The sequence below is a fragment of the Lichenostomus cassidix genome, chromosome 20 (genome assembly GCF_008360975.1).
Source record: "Lichenostomus cassidix isolate B80296 chromosome 20, HeHo_3.0, whole genome shotgun sequence".
Taxonomy (NCBI): domain Eukaryota; kingdom Metazoa; phylum Chordata; class Aves; order Passeriformes; family Meliphagidae; genus Lichenostomus; species Lichenostomus cassidix.
Window position 1 is genome coordinate 7,780,785 of NC_139500.1, and position 21,984 is coordinate 7,802,768.

The 21,984-nt window shown below is 62.0% G+C and overlaps 3 protein-coding genes across 5 annotated transcripts; all 3 read left to right on the top strand.

Annotated features, from left to right (window-relative positions):
• The first annotated feature begins 7,458 nt into the window (after positions 1-7,458).
• WFDC2 (WAP four-disulfide core domain 2) lies at positions 7,459-11,997 on the top strand. 2 transcript variants are annotated; one of them, XM_085079657.1, is made up of 4 exons: positions 7,459-10,166; positions 10,425-10,559; positions 11,567-11,719; positions 11,796-11,997. In XM_085079657.1, the coding sequence occupies exons 1-3, from the start codon at positions 9,677-9,679 to the stop codon at positions 11,716-11,718; spliced, it is 777 nt and encodes a 258-aa protein (XP_084935783.1). In that variant the 5' UTR covers positions 7,459-9,676; the 3' UTR covers position 11,719; positions 11,796-11,997. The 2 variants fall into 2 exon arrangements, with proteins under 2 accessions (XP_084935783.1, XP_084935782.1); XM_085079656.1 differs by having other exon boundaries at positions 7,875-10,166; positions 11,813-11,997.
• Positions 11,998-12,082: 85 nt separating this feature from the next.
• On the top strand, positions 12,083-15,643 carry LOC146428725 (uncharacterized). Its single transcript, XM_085079655.1, has 5 exons — positions 12,083-13,521; positions 13,658-13,798; positions 13,942-14,085; positions 14,653-15,166; positions 15,309-15,643. The coding sequence occupies exons 1-4, from the start codon at positions 13,224-13,226 to the stop codon at positions 15,045-15,047; spliced, it is 978 nt and encodes a 325-aa protein (XP_084935781.1). The 5' UTR covers positions 12,083-13,223; the 3' UTR covers positions 15,048-15,166; positions 15,309-15,643.
• Positions 15,644-16,496: 853 nt separating this feature from the next.
• LOC146428726 (uncharacterized) lies at positions 16,497-21,711 on the top strand. Of its 2 annotated transcripts, none has more exons than XM_085079652.1 (14): positions 16,497-16,649; positions 17,707-17,856; positions 18,138-18,281; positions 18,551-18,691; positions 18,950-19,111; positions 19,194-19,337; positions 19,447-19,596; positions 19,785-19,934; positions 20,026-20,172; positions 20,261-20,380; positions 20,487-20,624; positions 20,914-21,048; positions 21,135-21,269; positions 21,574-21,711. In XM_085079652.1, exons 1-14 carry the CDS (start codon positions 16,574-16,576, stop codon positions 21,582-21,584), a joined length of 1,803 nt encoding a protein of 600 aa, XP_084935778.1. In that variant the 5' UTR covers positions 16,497-16,573; the 3' UTR covers positions 21,585-21,711. The 2 variants fall into 2 exon arrangements, with proteins under 2 accessions (XP_084935778.1, XP_084935779.1); XM_085079653.1 differs by having other exon boundaries at positions 16,522-17,328; positions 17,425-17,856.
• The last annotated feature ends 273 nt before the right edge of the window (positions 21,712-21,984 follow it).

Genomic DNA, 21,984 nt, shown 5'->3' on the forward strand with positions numbered 1-21,984 from the left:
AAGGAGTGAGGGTGGCTGTGGTCAGGCTCTCCCTGCTCCCCACCCATGCCGGTGCCACTCCCTGTCCTGGTACAGCCGGAGACTGGGTGCTGAAGCAGCACCTTATTTACGGCCCTGCTTCCCCGAGTTAAACTCCACAAAGTGTGACAATCAAAATTAAAGATTTCTCCAGAAAGGCAGCCTAGGGGAAATCACTGCTGCGGCCAGTGGAGATTTCCCAACGGTGACTTTTAAATTAAAGGAGAAAAAAATTTCTTTAATTTGGCAGTATGCATGGGATGCAGCTCACTGGGCACGTTATTATCCAGCTCAGCAAATGCTCCCAGAATTCACTCGTGCTCCAAATTACCAATCTATCTGTGAGGCTGCACATCCCCACCTGTGCCAGCATGAACCTGTACTGGGGGTCTGTGTCCCTGCCAGGACTGGGCTGTTCCCTGTCACCCCAGAGTCACCCTTGCCGCTGTCCCCCTCTGCACACACACAGCCCGGTTTTTCTGCCCGAGCCGGAGCAGCTGCCGCATGTCCCCAGTGTAGGAGCTGCCCAAGGCCATGGGGATTGGTGGCACAGGGGGTGCAGGCAGCCGTGGCTCTGCATGCCCTGGCACAGCTCTTCCCCTCCTTCTCCCCCCGCCCCTTCAGGATGAAGCAATGAAATTATTTTTCTACTTGAGTAGTTTTCAATTTAGATTAAGAAAAATCTGCGCTCCGTTAGCGACGCCGCAGTAAATCACGCGCAGGCGGCACGGCGCGGCCGCAGCCCCATCGCTTATCGCCTGCAAACCTTTTTTCACGTTGACAGGCTCTGAGTGTGACATTGAGCAGGGCAGCGACAGCCCAGCAGCGGCAGCCTGGCAGGGACACTGCACAGGGTGGAGGACCCCCCACCTGGCACTCTATTTAGGGCAGTGCCCAGGGCAGGCAGGCACCTTGGGAAGGATCAGGCTCACTGCTGTCCCATTCAATCCCTGCCTGTCCCAGCATGGTTTGACAGCCCACTGGGGCTACACCAAGCACATGGTGCCAGCACCACTCAGTGCTCCAGCAGCTCACCAAGCCCTTGCTCCTGACCGTCACCCAACACAGCCGTGACGGTGCCATCACTGGCTGCCCTGCAGCCATGCCAGGAGCAGTTCCCATCCTCACGCTCATCTCAGCACTGCCGTTGTCCTCATGCCAGCACCATCAAAAGGAGCATTTGACAGAAAACAAACCTTTTTTTTCCCCTCTGGTTCTTGCAGCTCGTTTATCGCCGGCGCGGGGCAGGCGGAGCTGTCAGTGCCTGAACCTCACTCATCCATTTAACCTTGGGGGAAGAAACACATTTGTGCCGGATAACGTGCATCAGATGGTGGCACCAGGAGCGCCTGTAGCTGCTGCGCCTGATGGATGAGCTACAGGGGCCTCGCCTGACCTGTGCTTGTATGTTATCTGCATTGCTGCGGGAGGCTTTTCATCACGCCGACAGCTCCGGCAGCACCAGCCTGGCAGGAGCGACTCACCTCACCAGGAATGGCTGTGGGCACCACGGCCAGAGGGGCCTGGCGCCATGGCTGTACTGGCATCGAGGCTCCTGAGGCAGTGAGCCACCATGCCAGGGGACACATGTCACGCTGTGCCAGTGCCAGATGCCTGGCTATAGTGGGGATGGAGGGATGGGGAGAGCAGAGCTGGTGCCTGCCATGCTGAGGGGACGAAGGACACCCTCACTGCTGGCAGTGCCACCAGGCCAGCTGAAGGGAGAAGCCAAGCTGCTGCACTTGTCCTTTGGGTGACATTTTGCCAACTAGGCGTCCTGTGACAGTGACAGAGAGGGCATGGTGCTGGGCAGCCTGGAGCCCTGGTGACGGATGAGCACTGCCAAGTGCCGACACAAAAGCCATTTGGTGTAGGGAAATGATAGATGCTAACACTAATTTTAAGCACAGGCAGCCGAATTCCTCCAGACAGTCTCAGCACTCAGGATTTAGGGCACAGCTGCTGGGTTCAGATAAGGTGTGAAATCAGCCCAGCGTGCAGGGTGTTACTTGGTAATGAATGGCCAGTGATGGATGGGGGTGGCTCAGTGCTATAACCTCCGCATTTGGAGCCTTTCAAATCTCTTGCCATCAATCCTGGTTGCTGCCAGGCACCGAGAGGAGGAGCTAGGAACTGGCAGTGGGCACACACCATGCCAGGTGAGCAACCACAGCTTGGATTCCCCCTGCACTGCTGGCAGGAATACCAGAGGGGTCTGGGAACAGATCCTGCCCAAGCTTGAGCAGTTAGAGTTGGTTCCTCTGGTACCACCAGCAGTGTGGCCACACACCACCTCTCCTCCCTCACACCATGGAGCACAGGCTGTTTCTGTGTGCCAGCAGCAACCTGGTAAGGAAGGAGATGGTGAGGCATCCTGCCCTCCCTAGGGAGATCCCTGCTCACCCAGCTCCACCATGGTGAGTAGGCTCAGACCCACGTGGACAGCGCAGGGACAGCACCAGCCCAAAATATTTATGGTGAAAGTGATGCTGGAAATGGCAAGTGATGTGCTTGTCTGTAGCATTTAATCTTTCCTCTGACCTTATAAAAAATCTATTTGTGTTGAGATTTTAAATTCACTTCCTAAATCATCCACTACAGGCTTCACACCGTATTAATTCCTCCTCAAGCAAATGAGTTTGGTATTTGTTCTTTTCCGGTACTGCCAAAGCCAGAGCACCAGAAGGACGGATGCCATGCCCCCCTCAGACCTGCTGCCTGTGCCCCAGTCTGCACTCTGTCCCCCCTGCACCCCTGTGTGCAATGTTACCCTGTGCACACACCCCCACACACAGCACAGAGCAGCTTTGAAGGAGTTCCATCTCCTCCAGCTCATGGCAGAGCTCTGAGCAGGATGGTCACTGCTGCCACCTCCCAAAAGAAGGAAGAATCAAAGGTGGGGGTGAAAGCCAGGGGCTACACAGAGCAGCAGCCCCCCAGGCACTCAGTCCCTCCTGCCTCGCAGGTCAGGGACTGCCATAAGCCAGGGGGACACGTGGCACTGCTCCAGCTGGAACAGAGCTTCCAGAGGAGCACAGAGCCATCAACCCAGAGGCACTGTCTGCCAGAGCGAGACACGGACTGTCCTGGTACTGAGCAAATCACTGGGAATGCAAACCAGGTGCACCTGGGGAAATACATCAATGAATTACTGCTGATGATGGTCACAAGGCATTCCCAGCTTGCACACTGCACCTGGGCCACTCTTCTCCTTAGATCTAAGGGCAGGGGTTAGTTTTGTGCCATGCGGTTTATCAGTCCCTGTGCAATGAGCATGAGCAGGGTGAGCAGCCAACCTGTGCTGATTTATTGCCCTGGAAATCCTTAATTTAGGCAGTGTATTTAAAGGAACTAATTAGAATTGTATTAATATTTATGGAGCGTATGGAGAAGCTGATAGCTGCTATTGGAGAATATTAGCTCTTATCTCACACTGGGCAGGACTGTGATGTTTGGAGGCAACTTTAATTGTGGTGAGAGTGGCCGAGGTCTCGCCAGCAGTCAGTGGCGAGCAGTAGCCCACATCCCACTGCATGGCCAAACCATGCTGCAATTAATAACTCTGCCCACATGGTCCCTCTGAGCAGCAGAGCATCCCTCCAGGCATCCCTCCACAGGAATGGGAACCACTGCTCTTCCAACCCCCTGGAGCACAGTCTCCATGCTGGACACGATGCTCCCAGTCCTGTTGCTGCCAGTGCTCCCATCCATCTGGCCTGGAGCAGGAGGCCAGGAGGGGCCCAGGGACAGGCAGCCCCAGAAGTCCCTGGCTCATCCATAACCAGCTCCCTGCCCGCACCCGACCTCTCGCTATAGCAAAGTTCACATCAATTTTCCTTCCCCTCATTTGTCATTAAACCATGAAGAAAAATCACCACCATCTGCCCGCATCAGGCCGCTGCCATGATGTATGGCTGTAATAAAATCCCCATTTTGGGAGGCCGCCTTCCCGCGCCGCCAGCCAGGCGCCACGCGTGGCCGTGCCACCAGCCGGGCGCCGTGCGTGGCACAGAGCTGTGAGCAGCCAGCACCAGCCTAGCTCAGACCCTTGCACCTTGTCTCAGCTTCACTGCTTTATGGATAGGAGCTATTAGAGCTGCTATGGAACAGCAGTCCCTGCGGGTGTTCAGGCAGCTACTGCTGTTAACCCCAAGAGCCAAACTGCGAGGGACAGCTCAAGGTGGGGCTGAGCGGGCCTGGAGTGGGTAGTACCCTGCCTGTGCTGGGCATCCTCCTCACCCCGTGGGACATAGGGTGGGACAGCTATGGTCCTGCCTGATCTCCCTCAGCTCCCCCAGCTCTAGGAACAGGGTGCTGAGGATGGGGTGCCATCCCCCTCCGTCTCCCACACAGGAACTTTCATGTCAGCACCCAGCAGCAGCCCCAGCACCAGCTCGGTGCCAAGTGGTCCTGAAGCACATGGGCACAGACACCTTGCTCCAAGCCCCATCCAACCTGGCCTTGAACACTTCAGGGATGGGGCAGACATAGCTGCTCTGGACAGCCTGTTCCAGTTCCTCACTGTCCTCAGTGAGGACACATATGGAAAAATTCCTCACATGGAAAAATTCCTTTCTAATCTCTAACCTAAGCCTGTCCTCTGTCAATGGGAAGGCATTCCCCTTGTTTTGTCACTCCATGGCCTTGTCCAAAGTCCCTCTCCAGCTCTCTTGGAGCCTCTTTAGGCACTGGAAGGTGCCACAAGGTCTCCATGGAACCTTCTCTTCTCCAGGCTGAACAATCCCAGCTTTACCAGCCTGTCTCCAGAGCAGAGGTGCTGCAGCCATCAGAACACCTCCGTTGCCTCCTCCAGACGCGCTCCAGCAGCTCCACATTCTTCTGCTGGGTCAGCCTCGGGAACAGGGACGGGGCGGCGCGGCTGGAGCCCGGCAGAGCCCGGCCCCGCTCCCGGTCCGCTCCGGCGGAGCAACAGCCTCCTCTGCCGGCTGCCGTGCGGGATCGGCGCCGGGACCAGGACGGGACCTGCCCCCGGGCCGTGAGACACGGCTGGATGGGACGCGGGGAGCCGCCAGAGGCACCGGCATCGGCTGGGAGGGGCTGCGGGAGGGACGTGGGTGCAGGTGGGGAGGGGGCTGCCCAGACCAGCGGGTCCATTCCCCACAGCCCAGCGGCGGAGGGCACGCCAGGCTCACGCTGCCATGTGCCGCACGACTGGCATGGGCCATCGCTGATGCCACTCCACGCCGTGACACGCATGGGCAGGAACAGCGCAAGTCCCCCTGCAGAACCCGGGGCCGCCAGCACCAGGCAAAGGGCCAGCGCTGCTCAGGAGAGGCAGGTGACCCCCACATCCCCACCACGGCACTGCGGCACACACCAGATGGGGCAAAGGTGTCACCCAAAGGGACCCCATGCATGTGAACAGGCTGCTCTCAAAGCCCCTGGTTCCAGCTCATGTTTCCTTTTGCTTTAGACCCCGAGTTCTGGCAGTAAAAAATGCATTTGGCTGCTCGGAACAGGGATGACGCACACAGTGGAATTTCCAAGTGGGGAAGTATGATCGCTGAGCTGTAAAACCCTGGATGAGGCCACAGAGGTCACGAGTGCCTCAACACAGATGCCTGCGTCCAGGCAGGCTGGCCTTGCCACAACTTCCCAGGCAGGGAGTGTCCGTGGTGTCCCCACACACACCACTAGCCCAGCTGTGGCCATTCTCCAGCTCCAGCTCCATGTCCACCACAAGCCAAGTCTCTTCCACCAGCCCCTCAAAAAACCTGGTCCTGTCCCTCTCCACCCACTGCAGCCCCAGGTGTCCCCCGTGCCTTGCTGCAGCCCTGCCAGTCCCCTGCTGTGGCCCCCAAGCCAGGCTGCCTCTGCCCAACTTGACGGCAGAACCTGCAGGTGCCCTTTGCCATTTGGTGAGGCACAGAGAGCTGTGCCAGCATGGCCACAGTTCAACAATGAGAGGAGCCACACAACAGCCCCCTGGCAAGGCTGCAGTTCCCCAACTATGCCCCTGTCTGCATAGCATGGGATGCAGGAAGCAGAGGTCCTGTTTGGCAGGGTCTCAGACACAGCAGTGGCAGCACCGTAGGATCCCCAAGAGCATGGAGCACACCCCACCCTTGGCATGGTCACCCTTCACACGCTCAATTGGGCTCCCTGTGACCTCCGCACACCTTTGACCTTGGGCATCCCAGGGTCACCTCTCACCAGTCTGGGAGCATGGAGAGGTGAGAGGCAGCCCTAGTGCTGACCCTGCCACAGCACCCATCTGCTGGGACACGTCTGCAACCAGCGACGTCTCGGCACCGAGCCACCAGCCAGTCCCCACGGAGGAATGGTGCTCAGCAACGGGTGCACCCAGCCTTATGTCTCATGGAAGCTTCCCACGCTCTGCTCCCCCTGAGGCCATGCTTGCCCACGGGGACCCAGCCGGCTGTCCCCTGAGGCTCTATGGGCAGACGTGGCAGGATGCAGGCGTGGCAGGACTGGGGCAGGCAGGCGCTAAGTCTCTGGGATGGGCACAGCCCAGCAGATCCAAAGCTCTTGTGTCCCAAAACACCCCCGTGACACACTGCCAGGACAGCAGCTGTTTGTGGGTTCCTATCCCACAAACTCACCTAATCACTTGTCACAGCTGGGCAGAGCTGGGCTCCCTATGGCTATGGGGTGACCCCAGCCCATGGCCTCATCTCCCTTTCCCCATGAGGGTGCTGAATGTTCTTCCCCCTGCTCAGCTTGGACAAGGCCAGGTAAATCATTTCTCAGGCCGTCACTGCCTCGGGCACAACTGTGACACGCAGCACCAGTGCGTGTTTTGGCACACGAAGGTTGTGCGCATGGCCCCTCCCCAGCTCCACGTGGATATAAACCCCGCCAACCTGTGCTGCCCATCCATACCTGTGGCATTCACCAACATGAAGACCACCATCATTTTGCTCCTGGGCATCCTGGCCCTGTGTGCCCAGCTGCAGGCTGCCCCTGCAACCGATGGGAGCAAAGGTGAGTGCTGGGGGTTTGGGGTGGTTGCCTTCTGCTAGCCCTTGGAGCACTGCAGGGCTGTTTGGGGCTGGGGTCCTGTGTGGAATGAGCAGGTAGGAACAATCCCACAGCACAGAGCCAGGCACATCCCAAGCTCTGGAGCATCCATGCACACTGAAGCTGTGGCCACGCCGCAGAGCAGGGCCACTGAGGTCTGTGCTGCAGGGGCAGTGTGGGCAGTGGAGGGCTCTGAGGTGGCAGGATGTGGCAGTGTGGCAGGAGCCCTCAGCAGGTGCACAGCTGGAGCTGAGGGGCCAGGTTCTCCATGCACCAGTCCATGCCCACGGTGTGGGGACCCTGTACTGCTGACTGAGGGGTCCAGCACCTCCAGAGGATGTGGTGTCCCTCTCTATCCCTGTACTGTGGTCCCTGCTCTGTGCCAGCCGTGGGAGACTGGCTCGCTGCTCGAGGGCACCCCTTTTAATCATTGACCACATTCCCTCAGCAGTCAGGAGACGTGACTCCAGCACCTTCCCTGCTGCCATGGAGGAGCCACGGTCACCTGGGAGGCTTGGGTGCAGCCACCGTGACCAGGCTCAGTGGTGGTGGGCACAGCTCCCGAGAGATGCAGCAGAGAAGAGCCTTTGGCATCGGGTTTGGGGCTGCTGATCCCATGTGCTCAGCCAGAATCCTCCCTAGCTGTGGGAACAGCTGGCAGACCCCTGTACTTCCCACAGCCATCCTCAGCCTCTGCTGAGGAAGCACCTAGCAGGCCCAGGGTGGGGACACCAATATCCCAAATGCCATACACTGGGGACAGGAGCCAAAGCATTCCTGTCTCCCAGAAGGCAATGCCAACTGTGTGGGCTGGAGCTGCTGGCCCTGCTGCCAGCTTGCTCAGTCCCTCTCCAGGTGCTCCAGCTGGCTGGGGGCAGCTTCAGCTGGATTGTCCCCTCAGCAGTCAGCTGGGCACCTTGGAGCTGAGGCACAACTGTGGGCCCACACTGCTCCCCCCAGCTCTCAGCTTCCCCTGTGGTTTCCCCCTCATCTCCTTCCGTGGGCCTTCAATTTCTGGGCTCCCATCCAGCTGCTCTTGTGCATCCTGGCTGCTGGCATGTACCGTCACAGCCTCCCAGTGCTGGCTGCTTGCTCACCAAGGTCACCCCAAGCTGGGTTCACCCCATACTGGGGCAGAGCTGTCACAGGGTCAGACCAGGGCGAGGACCCTCAAAGACAGCACCAGCACAGGGCCACAACCCAGCCACAGTGCGACATCAGTGACCCTGGGCGGGCAGTGTGGGACTGGCAGCAGTGCTGCTGCTCTGGAGAAGCTGCCGCGGGGTTCAGGTGGGCTCTGTCCCTGTGCAGTACAGGCAGGGATGGTGCAGGTCCCTCCCCTCCATTCTGGTGGGCAGTGTGCTCACCTCCCAGCTGTTATCACCCCCACCTCACCCTGGCCGACACAGCACTGTGCTCTGGCCCTGGTGCAGGAGCCACTGGGCTGCAACATGGTTGTTTTCCTTCCTGGCATCCCAAAGTTGGCCCTGGGTTAAATCTCAGTCCAGCCCAGTGGGGCCCACTGTGGGAGCATCCCAGCCAGCCTGAGCATGGCCAGGTCCCAGCAGCTCCCCAGCAAGTCTCCATCCTGAAGGGCACAGGGACAAGAGCTGCCTTGATGATTTGCCTGCCACCCAGGCCTCTGCCCAGTCCCCATGTGTCACTCCCGCTGCCGACAGCAGTGACACGAGGTGCGGTGGTGGGGCAGGCAGCTGAGCCGTCTGCACCGGCTCCTGTTCCTGCATAAACACCCAGGCAGGGAGGGAACCACCGGCAAAGGCAAACAGTTACTGATTTACTGCCACGCCGCAGTGCCACATTGTTGACTGTGGGGTTAAATTACCTGGAAACGGACCCCGGCAGAGCAGATGCCAGCTCGTGACTCAGGCAGGGATTGTGTCTTGGCCTCATGCACCCTTGGCCCATGCAAATTTGCAGGATGCTCCAGCCCAGAGCTGGGGCTGCCTCTGCCAGCAACAATGGCACAGCACCAGGAACAGGGTAGGCTTCATCCTCCTGCAGGAGGCTGTGGAGGAGAGGGTGTTGAGTGGGAAACGCTCACGTGAGCAGGGCAGCCATGCCAGCTGGGCAAGCCAGGCCCATTCAGACCATCCCCAGTCTGACATTCCTAGGGGTAGTGAAGTGTCCTGACCCACCAGATGTGTCATGGGAAGGGTATCCCGGACAGGACGAATGGATTGAGGTCATATAGCCCCGGTACCACCGTGCCCCAGAGCACTGGGAGTGCACATCAATGGCTCACTCCCTGACAGCCACTTGCACAAATGGTGCTGTTGGATGGTCCATCTGTATCCCCAGTGCTGCGGGAGGCTGTGAGGATGGCAGGGTCTGTGGGACAGGCCTGTGGCCGGGCAGAAGCTCCTGTGGCTGCGGGGAGGTGCAGGGCAGCCCTGGGACAGGCGCCTGCCCAAGGCACAGGCAACCTGGAGGACCCTTCAGTTGAGGAGCAAGAGCCGGAGGAGAACAGTGGCTGGAACAGCAGCAGGAGCTGGGTGAGCAGCAGTAGAGCTGAACCACAGCCCTCTCTGCATTGCTGGTCCCTCTCAATCTCGGGGCATCAGCGACCCAGGCCAGGGTCTCCATTCAGGCTCACGACTGTGGCTAGGGCAGCGCAGGGTGTGAGCAGGGACGGGTCATGCCCTGTCCCTGGTGCACTCACGCCTGCCTCGCCCCCTGCGAGCGGTACCACTACATCCCCACGGCCGATGCCCATGCAGGACCATGGCGACCCAGCGCCCCGGTGGGCTCAGTGTCGGGCTGTCTGGGGTCCAGCGTGCGGGGCCGTGGCCAGGGGTGGTTGGCTGCTGTTCCTGCCGGGCGAGTTCTCAGCATGGCCGCCCAGTCTCCTCGAGGCTCCCCCTCCCTGGTCGGCAGCCAGCAGCGGCAGATACCTGATACTCGGGTTGTGCAAGCGCGAAGGGGGAGCCTGGCCCTGCCCGGCCCTTGGGAGCCACCCGGAAGGCCGAGCCCGCCGGCCCCACCTGGAGAGGAGCTTAAAGGCCGGCCGGGCGGCCACAGCGCAGCCGGTTCCTGCACCATGCCCACGGCCCGCAGCGTCCTCATCTTGGCGGGGCTCCTGGCTCTCTGGGCAGAGCTGCCGGCAGCATCCGCCCAGAATGACACCAGTGAGTATGAGCGCATGGCCCGGCACGGCTCGTCACGGCACGCCCGGCGAGCGGCCAGCATCCCTCCCTCCCAGCCCCAGGGCAGCCGGCGCGGGGGCCGGGGCGAGCACCAGCCTGTGCCCGGCGCGGTTGGGCTCGGCAGCATCCCTGGAGCCAGCCCTGGGGCCGGGGCAGCATCTCCCAGAAAGAGACGCAGCGCTCGCCCTGCCCGGCGCCGGCCGCCCCGCGCCTGCCCACGCCCCCACCTTTGCCTTGCAGCAAAAGCCGGCGTGTGCCCGAGCCCGGCGATGGATGCGGTGAACTGCACAGTGGGGTGCCAGTCCGATGGCGACTGCGAGAGCACCCTCAAGTGCTGCCCGGCAGCCTGCGGCAAGGCCTGCCAGAAGCCTGACGGTAACACTCCCTCCTGCTCCTGGCCGTGCTGCCCAGTCGGTGCCACTGCCACGAGCCAGCAGCCCATCCCAGCCGGCAGCACTGGTGCTCCAGGGTGCAGTGGTGGCCACAGGCCTGGGTGCCCCATGTGTGTCCGGCTGCAGCGTGGGGATTGGGGGCCGCATGGGAGCCCAGCAGGCTCCTGCTGGGCCACGCTCATGCCTTCTTCTACTCAGCGATGCAGGGGCTGAGTGGACACCCCCAAATGATGCTGGAGCTTGGTTGGAGGGTGGGATGCTCCCCACTGCAACCCTTGTTGCCTGCTCAGCCTCATTGGCAGGTGCTAGCCCAGGATGTGGGCATTGTTCTGTGCTGAGCACACCACAACAGTCCTTCCGGAGAGTGACCCAAGGAGATGGGTGCAGGAGTTGGAATCCACAGCTGCAGACACATGGATGTGACCTGTAGGCTCTGGTGCCTCCATGGCTGCCTATGGGACAACTCTGGCTTGGCTGCACCATGGTGGAGGGCAGCACGGTGCAAAGCCAGAGCTCAGTGCCAGTGACAGGCAGTGGGACAGCGGGGCAGGGGCCCCACGCTGCCAGGCAAAGGCTGTTTGGGGGGCATGTAATGCTGGCTGAGGCCTAGGCTGAGCCCCCATGCCATGAACAGCCAGGGCCATCCGTAGCAGTTGTGGAGGACAGCAGGGCCAAGGCCTTCATCGTGTCTGTGTGTTGCAACTGTGCATCCTGTGCCAGCCATGTGTCCTTGAGCAGGAACAGCAGGCATAGGGACTGTTGGGGACCACCATGCCATGTGGCCTCCCTGACATGTCCCCATCAGGTCCAGCTGGCAAGGAGCACCAACAGGCAGAGCTATGGGATGGGGGAAATGCCGAGTACCATGGTGGTCCCTCCTCCATGGCAGTAAGGGGCCAGGGTAGTGCCTGCAGCTTTGGGAGCTGCAGGGTGGGCCCTGCCCCCCATGCCAGGGCCAGCAGGTCTTAGCCGTGTCCCTTTGCCTTTCAGAGAAACCTGGCACCTGCCCACCTGTCAACCCAGGCATCCCCATGCTGGGCGTCTGCACCAACCAGTGCAAGACCGATGCCAACTGCTCTGGGATCCAGAAGTGTTGCAGGAATGGCTGCGGCAAGGTCTCCTGCGTGACGCCCATCCACTGAGGTCAGTTGGGTTCACTCCAGCCTCAGGGATCCTGCAGCACCACAGCACGGCACCTGTGCACCCATCCTGCTCACAGCCTCTGCTCTTTTGCAGGTGCAGCCATCTCCTGCCAGCCCAGCCACGGGGAAGCTGCTGCTCGATGCCCATCCCACATGCCCTGGCCCTGGCCCTGCACCATCCCCCCGGCTTGGAGCCTTCAGCCTCAGTTTCCTCCCTGGGGTTCCCTGCTCGGGGCGAGCCCCCTTCACTCTCACCAATAAAGCAGCTTCTCCCTGTCACGCTGTGGCTGCCTCTCCATCCCTTACCATGGCCACCTCTCCATGCCATGCCGTGGCCGCTTTTCCACTGCATGCTGTGGTCACCTCTCCATCATGCACCATGGCTGCCACTCCATCCCATGCCAGGGATGCCTGGAAGGGCTCCACAAAAGCAGCAGCATTGACTGACTCTGTCAAATCTCCAAGGGTCCCCAGCCTGCACCCTGCCTGGGGCTGTCCCATGGGTCCACAGCCCCAGCTGTCCCAGCACGCTGTCTCATCCACCTTGGCTCCTCCATCATGCTCCAAGCAGGGCTGTCGAGGTGCAGCTGTGTCCATGTCCCATCAGAGCAGATGTGCTCTCTGCTCCCTGCTCTGCAATGGCCAGGGGACAAACAGGCTTCAGTGTGTGCCTGTACACGAGCATCACCCAAACTCCTCCTTGCCTTTGCCCTCCCAGCCAGGCCGTGGCACCTTGCCCACAGCAGAACCCTGAAGGAGCTTTGGGCAGTCCAGCCCACATGCCCCAGTCCCATGCCTGCCCCTGCCACATCCCTCCCCACCTGCTCAAACCTGGGTTCCTGCTCCTGTCCTGCTTTCCCCTGGCACTTCCTACTCTCCACAGGTCTCCAAGGGCCCTGTTCCTTCTGCACCTGCCTGCTCCTGCTCCCAGCCCCTGGGACCAGAGCATGTCCCTCCTGCCTGAGAGGGGCTGGCACCCCCAGAGCCCCCACCCTTGGCAGGGGACAGAGTGGAGCCATCCCCTGGGACCAAGTGAGCCCTACACCCTGCCTAGCGCTGCCCAGTATCTGATGCCGGTTCCCCCTCTGTCTGCAGTGCAGGTGAAGGCTGTGCACCCTAGCACAGCACCACAGCTCCACAGCAGCTCTCCCTGCTCCACGTGTGCCAGGAGAGATCCAGTGGATACTGAAGGCTGGGACAGGGCACTGCTCCTGTGTCCCATCCCTGCTAACAATGGTGGGGCTCTGGGAGTGCTGCTCGGCCCTTGGCCCAGCTGCTCACAGGTCACCAGTGACCTGGAAAGGGAGCTGTGGAGGATGTGTCAGCCATGGGCTACGAGCCCAGCACTGCCCTGGGAGTTTCCCCCAAGCTGAATTGTTCATGCCCAGCACTCCCACAGTCCAGAAACTGTGCTGCCATGAGAAGGAGCAGCTTGGCTTGGCCAGCCCCCACTCAGGAGGGTTTAAATCCCAGCCCATCACCAGAAGCACATCGATCGCAGCACGATGCTGGGCCACCGGACCCTTCTTCTGGTGCTCCTGGCACTGCTCACCCTGGCCCAGCAGCATAGCCCCAGGGACCAGGGCGCTGCCCCCACCTTCACTGCATCCCCACGTCGGGCCCTGCAAGGACACTGGACCTCCACTGCCCTGCCTGACCCTCCCAAGGCTGGCGAGTGCCCGGCAGGGGCGAGAGGAGCCCCTTGGCCCCCCAGACTGTACTGCCTCTCTGACCACGACTGCCCTGGTGCTGAGAAGTGCTGTCAGATCGGGAAGGTCAGGACCTGCCTCCTGCCCACCACAGGTACTGCTGCTCACTCCAAGGGATGCCAGGGCGAGGATCGGGAAATGGGTGGGATGTAGGCTGGTGTCCCTGTTGGTGCCCCTGGAGCAAGTCCTGCTCCCTGGGACACAGCTGCATGGAGCATCTCCCTCTGCAGAGAGCCCAGGCTACTGCCCACGTGCTGGCAGTGCCATTGGTCCAAGCTGTGGGACGAGATGTCACAACGACACCACATGCCACTCGGGGGAGAAGTGCTGCACCCGCGGCTGCTGCACCCGCTGCGTGCTTGCTGAGCCAGGTAAGGTGTCCTGAGGATCCCCATGCCAGGCTGAGGATGCCCTGAGACAGCCCCAGGGGTCCACAGCCCTCATCACACTGTAGGGGAGTGATGGGCAGTGGGGCCAGGCTGGCTGCATGCCAAGCCCTGAGCCTTCCCTCCAGCCAAACCTGGGTTCTGCCCACGGAAGCATGCCCAGTGGAGAGCTGCTGCCTGCCCCAACCACTGCACCGATGACCGGGACTGCCCTGGGGAACACAAGTGCTGCTTCTCTGGCTGTGGGCTGGCCTGCACCCCTCCAGACACAGGTACAGCCATGCCAGCCTTCCCCGATCCCCGCCTTCAGCCCACCACTGCACTGGTGCTAGCCCAGCTCCCCCCCCAGCCAGCATGTGCCTGGCTGTACCGCTGGACAAGAACAGTGGCTGTGCCTGGTCAAGTGTGCAGCTGGTGGCATCCATCCAGGCCCCGGGGAGTGTGTGCCGCACGCCTGCCCTGGGCACAGCCCCAGCCCTCATGAGCCCCTTGCCAAGAGCTGGCCCTCAGGTGGCTGTGGGAAGGGATCCCCATGCCCAGTTCCTCTGTAATGGATGAGAGATGGCCCCGAGTGGGTGAAAGGCTGAACCCCCTCCTGACTGTCCCTCCTGCACCCCCCTCAGACTACGTGCTGCTGCTACCAGAGCAGGGGTTGTCCCTCACCACTCCAGCTACCAGCTGGCATGTCATATTGAGCTGAGATTGGTCTCACTGGGTGAGACTGGTGTGGGTGTGAGGCTGGTGGCTGAGGCCATCATGGTGCTCTGGGAAGGAAGATGGAGGTGCAAGACAGGATGGGAACAGAATCCCGGCACAGCCACACTCCTCACTGTCACCAGAGAGCCATCGTGCCACAGCGAAGCCCGGAGTGTGCCCCATGGTGCTGCGGGGCTCCTTGGGGCCCTGCCTGGAGCTGTGTGACACCGACAGTGACTGCCTTGGGAACGACAAGTGCTGCACCACCGGCTGTGGCCACATCTGCAAGCCACCCAAGGGTAAACCACTGACACCCTATGGGGCCAAGACCCCTCTCCCCCCTCCCTACCCTGTCACCATGACCCTCCCAGGGGCAATGGGAAGCTGGGGACTGAGCTGCTGTCCTATGGGGCAGGAGCTGGGTGAGGAGCTCACCCCTGCAGGCAGGGCAGCTCCCCCACTCTGGAGAGGTGCCCTTAGCCCCTCACACCTTCCTCTCTCTGCATGTGCCAGTGCGGCCAGGTCTCTGTCCCCCTGAAGCAGAGGGTGACCGGGCAGCCAAGTGCCTCCTCCTGTGTTTGCAGGACAAGGATTGTCCCCTTGGCCAGAAGTGTTGCCTGCAGGGCTGCAGCCGGGTCTGCATCCCCCCACTGTGGGGTATGGCTACCCACAGCCTGCTGCCCCCTGGGTCCAGCCTGGAGCAGACAGAGGGGGCCCCAGTGTGGGAGCACCACAGGGCCCCCCACTCCTCAGAGAGGGAGCAGCCATCTTCACTGACCACTTCACCTGCCTCTTCCAGGCACAGCCTAGCCATGGCCAGGAAGGGCTGCACCAGGAGCTGCCATTTCAGGGTCATCCTTCACGCCACTGCCATTGCACCTGTGGGGTGAGCAGAGGTGCTGCTGCCCCCCACACCTATCCCTGCGTTGGACCCTCTGCCCTGGCAGGATGGCACCAGCATTTACTCCAATGCCTCTGGGTACCTGGCACCCCCAGCCATGCCATTAAGGGCTGCATACTGCCTGCACTACCCCATGGCCAAGATTCCTGGTAACCCTGCATGAGGCAAAACCCTGCATCCACAATGGCTCCAGCTGCTGCACAGCACTGAGACAGAATAAAGCATCCCACAGCCATCTCTGCTTTGGGTCACCATCCCCGTTCTGTGCTCTGATTCCCAGAGGCGCTGGCAGCCTGGGCTGCGTGCAGGCAGGGAGGTGCAGGCTGCTGTCCCTGCATGCAGGTGCTGCCGCAGGGCAAGGGGAGGGTCCCAGTTCCATGCAGGTGACTTCCAGCCATCATCGTTCCCTAGTAACCATCCTGCTGGGCCTGGGGCTGCATAATATCCCCTCCAGTCATGGGCTGGAGAACCAGTTCCCTCGGATTCCTTGTGCCCAGGAAGGGCTCATTTGCATCCCAGAGTGTGAAAACCTGGTGGAAAAAGCAGCCACAGATCAGGACAGATGGAGCAACAGGACAAGGAAGGAGACAGGGAGCATCACCCTCGTGCCAGGGGCCATGGCAGGACCTGCTTACTCGTGGTGCTGGATCCCAAGCAGTGCCATGCCTGGAAGATACAGCTGGCTGAGGGGCAGCGCCATGGCAGCAGAGCTGTTAGAACCCCTCGGGCTGCTCCCACTGCCGTGCCAGGACCAAACCATGGGGTCTACCCGCAGCCCCCACTCCAGGGAGTAGAGGGACGAGTGGGGCTGGAAGGAATCCCAGAGAGAGGGTGGCAGCCAGCTGCAGCAGGGATGGGGCGGTGCAACATGGGAGACAGCAGTGCCCGACCGCAGCTGGCCTCCCCGACCCCGCAGGTCACCCTGACCTCAAAGCAGGGATAGGGCAGAGATAAGGGGGATGGCTGGTGGGGCACCGGCGGGTTCTGGGAACTGCCCCTCCTCCTGTCCCTCCCGCCAGCAGCACAACCAGCCTCCAGAGCAGGCAGCCGGGCTTCAGCTGCCCTGGCACGTCAGGAACCCCTACCACTTTAAACTTTAAATTTTAGACTTTAAACCAAGCCCCACCACAGCTACAGACACGCACAACATCCCCGGTAGCACCATGAGCCCAGGATTTTTCCTCCTCCTCAGCCTCCTCATCCTCGGGGCAGAGCCAAGTGTAACACCAGAGAAGAGCGGTGAGTACAAGGAGTCCAACCCAGCAGCTGCCAGGCACAGGCAGCCTGGGAGCAGCTCCGTTCACCCTGGCCCCCATGTCCCTGCCACGTCCCCTCTGTCCCTGCCCAGCATACACTGACAGAGACCATGTCCCAGCTGGCTGCAGCACCTGCACTGCAGCCCTGCTGCCTGGGGGACCCTGCTGCCACCCCAGGCTGCAGGGGCATGTGTGCATGCCCTCACCCCCGTGGGCACCCCCTGTACCCCACGGGCACCAAAACTGTCAGCTCCCAAGGGATCCACGTGCAGCAGGGTCTGTGCTGCATCCTGGGCACAGACCCCTGGTGCCAGCCCCCCGCCGTGGGACCATGCCTGGGGCGGTGGTGCCCAGCTGCGATGTGGCTCTGCCCACACCGAGACTACAGCCGGTGCCTCTTTTTTTGAGCCAAGCAGCTGCTGTTTGCAGTGAAACTCCGGCAGCGTCTGTTTGCAGCCCAAACACACGACCGCGCCACAGCCGGACGGGCTGCTGGCAAAGGCGTCTCCCGCCGCAGCCCCAGCTGGCAGCAGGAGCCGGGCACAGGAGCCAGCTGGAGCTCGCCTGTACCAGAGGCAGGGCTGTCCCAGTTTTCCCAGCATGGCCAGGAAGAGCACAGGGTGCCAGGAGGAGGAGGAGGAGAAGAGGAGGAGACAGCAGCCGTAAGGAGTGTGCTGCTTGCAGTGAGGATGCCCGAGGCAGCGGGAAGCTCAGGAATAAATCCTGACCTCCAGCTAGCGCTGACTTCACCCTTACAGGGCCAGTGACATTCCTCGTGTCACTTGCTGCCTTGCAAGGACACACGTGGGCCTGTGCCATGCCACACCAAGCCGTGCCACGTTGCACGTTCCACACTGTTCTCAGCCATGCAGGTCTCGATGCGAGGGTCCAGCAGCCCCGGGCCATGATGCAGAGGAGACTCCAGGGCTGCAGTCCCTGCTCCAGTTTCCTGCTCCCTCCAGAGAGACCCCCGTCCTGCTTCCCCGGGGATGGTGGATGAGGGGCTCTGGCGCTGTCCTGACATTGCCATCCCACGGCAGGGGACTTCGAGAAACCAGGGAGGTGTCCACGAGACTTCATGCGCTGCCTGCGCCTGGAGTCCCCATTCTGTGCCAATGACTCTAGTTGTCCCGCTGGGCTCAAGTGCTGCCACTGGGAGTGCCGTTTCCGCTGCATCCCCCCGGCAGAAGGTACGGCACCGCGGCACAGCCGCTCACAGCACCCCTGTTCCGGGGCAGCTGGCACCCTTCTCCCTGTCCCATTCCCTGTGCAACCCACATTGCTATGGAGCAGCTCCCTGTGCGCTGCTGGCAGCCTCCTGACCGCTGCTGGGATATGTGGAATGTTCTGGGATGGGACACACGGAGGGATCCAGCCAGAGGGAGGCAGAGGGGTCTGGCAGGGGCAATTTTCCCGGTGCTGCCCTAGGACACTGGATGCAGCCTCACCTCTCGGCCCCTCGGTGCTGCAGAGAAGCCCGGTGCCTGCCCGACAGCAGCCCCTGAGGGGCTCATTGCCCCCTGCTCCTTCCCCTGCCTGGAGGACAAGGACTGCCTGGGAGCGCAGAAGTGCTGCCCGCTGGGCTGTGGCTCTGCCTGCCTGGAGCCGGCGCAGGGTAAGGACTCGGCAGGGATGGCTGAGAGCCCTGGCCCACCTCGCGGTCCCTCTGTGCCATACACTTCTCCCTGCCGCCCTAGCCCCGGGGCAGCACAACGCAGCTTCCCCTGCACCGGCAGCTCCTGGCAGCTGCCGGGAAAATCCAACGCCGGGACGTGGCCGCAGGCACCAGGAATGTGCGGGTCATGGCAAGAGGCAGGGACTCTTGGGGCAGGCAGGGCGGCCAGTGGCTGATGCTGAATCGTCACACCCATTCTGCCCTGCCAGACCAGCCAGGGCCCAGCGAGGGCCCCACGCCTCAGCCAGGACCGTTCCGGGAGCGATGCCGAGGCGACGGCGACTGCCCCGACGCGCAGAAATGCTGCAACAGCAGCTGCAGCCACCAGTGCCTGCCGGGAGTGCCGGCCGGTGAGGCAGGATGGGACAGGATGGGCAGTGCGGGCGGGGACATGGCTCAGAGACCGGGAATGATGTGCGGCAGCAGCACACAGCTGTGACACAAAGGGGACATCTCACCCCATGCTTGCAGGGGTGGACTCTGCCGGGTCTGGGTTGGGGACAAACTGCACAACTCTCAGGTGGGCAGTGGACTGGGGAGGGAAGGGACCATTCAGACTACCCTCTGGTGGGGCCACCAACCTGCTCTCATCCTGCTGCACGGTGCAGAGGACACCAGCCCTGCTCCAGCCACTCAGCGGCCACTGATGCACCAGTGGGGATGCCTCCAGGACCTGGACTGTCCCCCGCCCTACGTGTGCTGTCACCAGCTGTGCAGCCGGCACTGTGTGGCACACAGCCAAGGAGAGGGGGCTGGGAGCCAGCCCAAAGGTGCGACAGCCCCATGTGCCCTGGTCCCCACGGCTGTGTCTCCAAGCAGTGGCACTGAAGCCATCCCATGCCATGCCTGCAGGAAAGGACGGATTCTGCCCAGCCCATGCTGGGCTGTTCCCCAGTTACGATTGCAGAGCCTGGTGCTGGCACGATGGCGACTGTCCCCGCGAGGAGAAGTGCTGCCTGCGTGGCTGCGACTATGTCTGCCTGTCCCCATCCCGAGGTGCCAGATACGGGCAGGGGTGTCCCTCAGCTCCAGGGACTGTGAGACTGGGTGGGGAAGACCCGCTGTTGCCGCTTGCACCCCCAGCCCCGCTGCCTCCTGCCCCCAGAGAAACCAGGCATATGCCCGCTGGCTGAGGATGCTCTGCTGGCCGCGGCGCCGTGTGGCACCACCTGCACCAGGGACTGGCAGTGCCCGGGGGCTGAGAAGTGCTGCAGCAGCAGCAGATGTGGCCACGTGTGCTCAGCCCCTGAACCAGGTGAGGAGATGGTCGCCTGAACAGTGATTCCACCGGGAACGCTGTCAAAGCCCCTGGGCGCAGGATGTGGGACGGTGCTGCCATAGGGCAGGCATTCAGATCCCTGGGTGCACCCCGAGGCTGCAGAAAAGGCGGTGCCACAGCACAGGGTGGTCCCTCCTCCTGTTGTCTCTTTCTGCCCCTCTCAGACAAACCCGGTGAGTGCCCAAAGGTGAGGCCACAACAGACATCGGAGCCGTGCACGGAGAGGGACTCCTGCACCCACGACAGGGACTGCTCCCGTCAGGAGAAGTGCTGCTTCTCTGGCTGCGCCATGCGCTGCACCCGCCCTGCCCGAGGTGAGCGTGGCAGCACGGCCACCAGCACACGGCAGTGATGTGAGAGCAGGGCTGGGACCTCCGCTCTCACCCGGGTCCCCTCCTCTGCTAGAGCACCCCGGGGAGTGCCCCCGGGCAGAGCCGTGCTGGGACCCGCGGCGCCGGCGTGGGAGCCAGTGCCTGGATGACAGTGTCTGCCGGCGAGAGGAGAAGTGCTGTGACACTGGCTGCGGCTGGGAGTGCGTGGCCGTGCCCAGAGGTAGTGGGCACAGCCTGTCTGGGGGGAGCTGGCCCCAGCCCCCCAAAGGCAGCCAGGTGACAGCGGGTTGGTTGCCACCCCCCTGCAGACAGCGGGGACAGAGCTGATAGCCCGTGTGTGGAGGAGTGCCAGGCTGATTCACAGTGCCCCCGGGGACAGCGGTGCACCAGCATCGGCTGTGGCCATGTCTGCATGGACATCCCTGGAGGTGAGCACCAGCCAGGCCCTCCGGGAGCGATGTGGCACTGCCCTGGGGTGCCCCATGGTGAGATGTCCCAGTCCAGGTGCCCCCCAGCTGGGTGCTTGTCTTGCAGGCAGATTTGGAGTGTGCCCCATCCCCAGGGAGGGGGGCACATGCTTGGAACTGTGCAGCTTCGATGAGGAATGTCCCTGGGGCCACAAGTGCTGCAGTAACGGCTGTGGCCGTGTCTGCATGCCAGCCTCTCTGCAAGGTCAGTGCCTCACACCTGCCGAGCCCAGCAGGGACAGAGCCCAGGTCACCCTGGCACCCACCCCTGGGGCATCCTGGCCCTTCCTTCCCCGGAGGACCCCACACTGGGACCACACTGGAACCCTGAGCTGGGTCTGCTAAGGCAGCTGTTCCTGCAGGGGTCTCACACCCTCCAGGGATACAATCTGCCCCCATCCTTCTTTTCATGCCTCCCCCTCTTTCTGTGCAAGTGATGAGCACACACGGTCTCAGCTCAGGGTCACCAAGTGACCATCCTTCCCTGCCCACAGAGCATGGCACTGTGGCTGTGCCCCGGCATGGTGCTGAGCGGTGCTCGGAGGAGTGCGAGGCTGACTCACAGTGCCCTTGGGGACAGAGGTGCACCCGCACCTCCTGTGGCCGCATCTGCGTGGACACTCCTGGAGGTGAGACACAGGAGACCCAGGTGTTGCCCCAGGAGGTGTGGGGTGTCCCAGCTGTGTGGCCCACGGCAGGGTGCTCTGCCTTGCAGGCAGAAGTGGAGCGTGCCCCACGCCCAGGGGCAGTGGGACCTGCCAGGACCTGTGCAGCCTCGATGAGGAGTGTCCCTGGGGCCACAAGTGCTGCAGCAATGGCTGTGGCCACGTCTGCACACGGGTGCCTAGCGGTAAGGAAGCCTATGGCCACCATGATGGGGCCAGCATCAGGACTAATACATACAGGGTGCCAGCTGACCTGTATGAAGGGCACAGCCCTCAGTATGCTCCCAGCTCAGCATCATTGTGAAGCCAGTTCCCACTGCTGCCCCATTGCTCTGCTCCCAGCAGATGCATTTGCAGGGCGAGGGAATCTGAAGTGATGTGGAGTGGGATGAAGCTCTCATGGAGCTGGCCAGCATGGCTGCAGTCGTGGCCACTGGTCCCTCACTCCTGCAGTCTCAGTGCTCCCTAAAAGCACATTCTCCTTTTCAGATGCTGCGTGATGGGAGAGCAGCTCCTCTGCAGCAGAAAGACGCCTTCCATTAAGGAACATGGGACAGTCATGGTCCCCAGCTGGCCTGTCCCCTCCCCACCATTTCCAGCAATAAACTGTGTGCTTGGCTGCCCCCAGCTGCCCCATGTGGTCCTGGAGTGGCCTTGAAATCACCTGAAGCCCCCAGGGCCAGGAGGTTCAGCTGGAGTTGGTGCCGAGGGGCCAGTGAAGTGGTGCAGACACAGACCCAGGCTAGGGCAGGCTGGGGACAGGCACCATCCCTGGCATCCATCGCAGCAGGAGCTGTTCCTCCTCCGTTCAGTGGCTTCAGCTCCCAGCCAGGTCATGTCAGCTTGAAGACAGGGTTGGGCTGGGAGCCCATCCGTGGCAATGGGAGCTGCAGGGTGGTG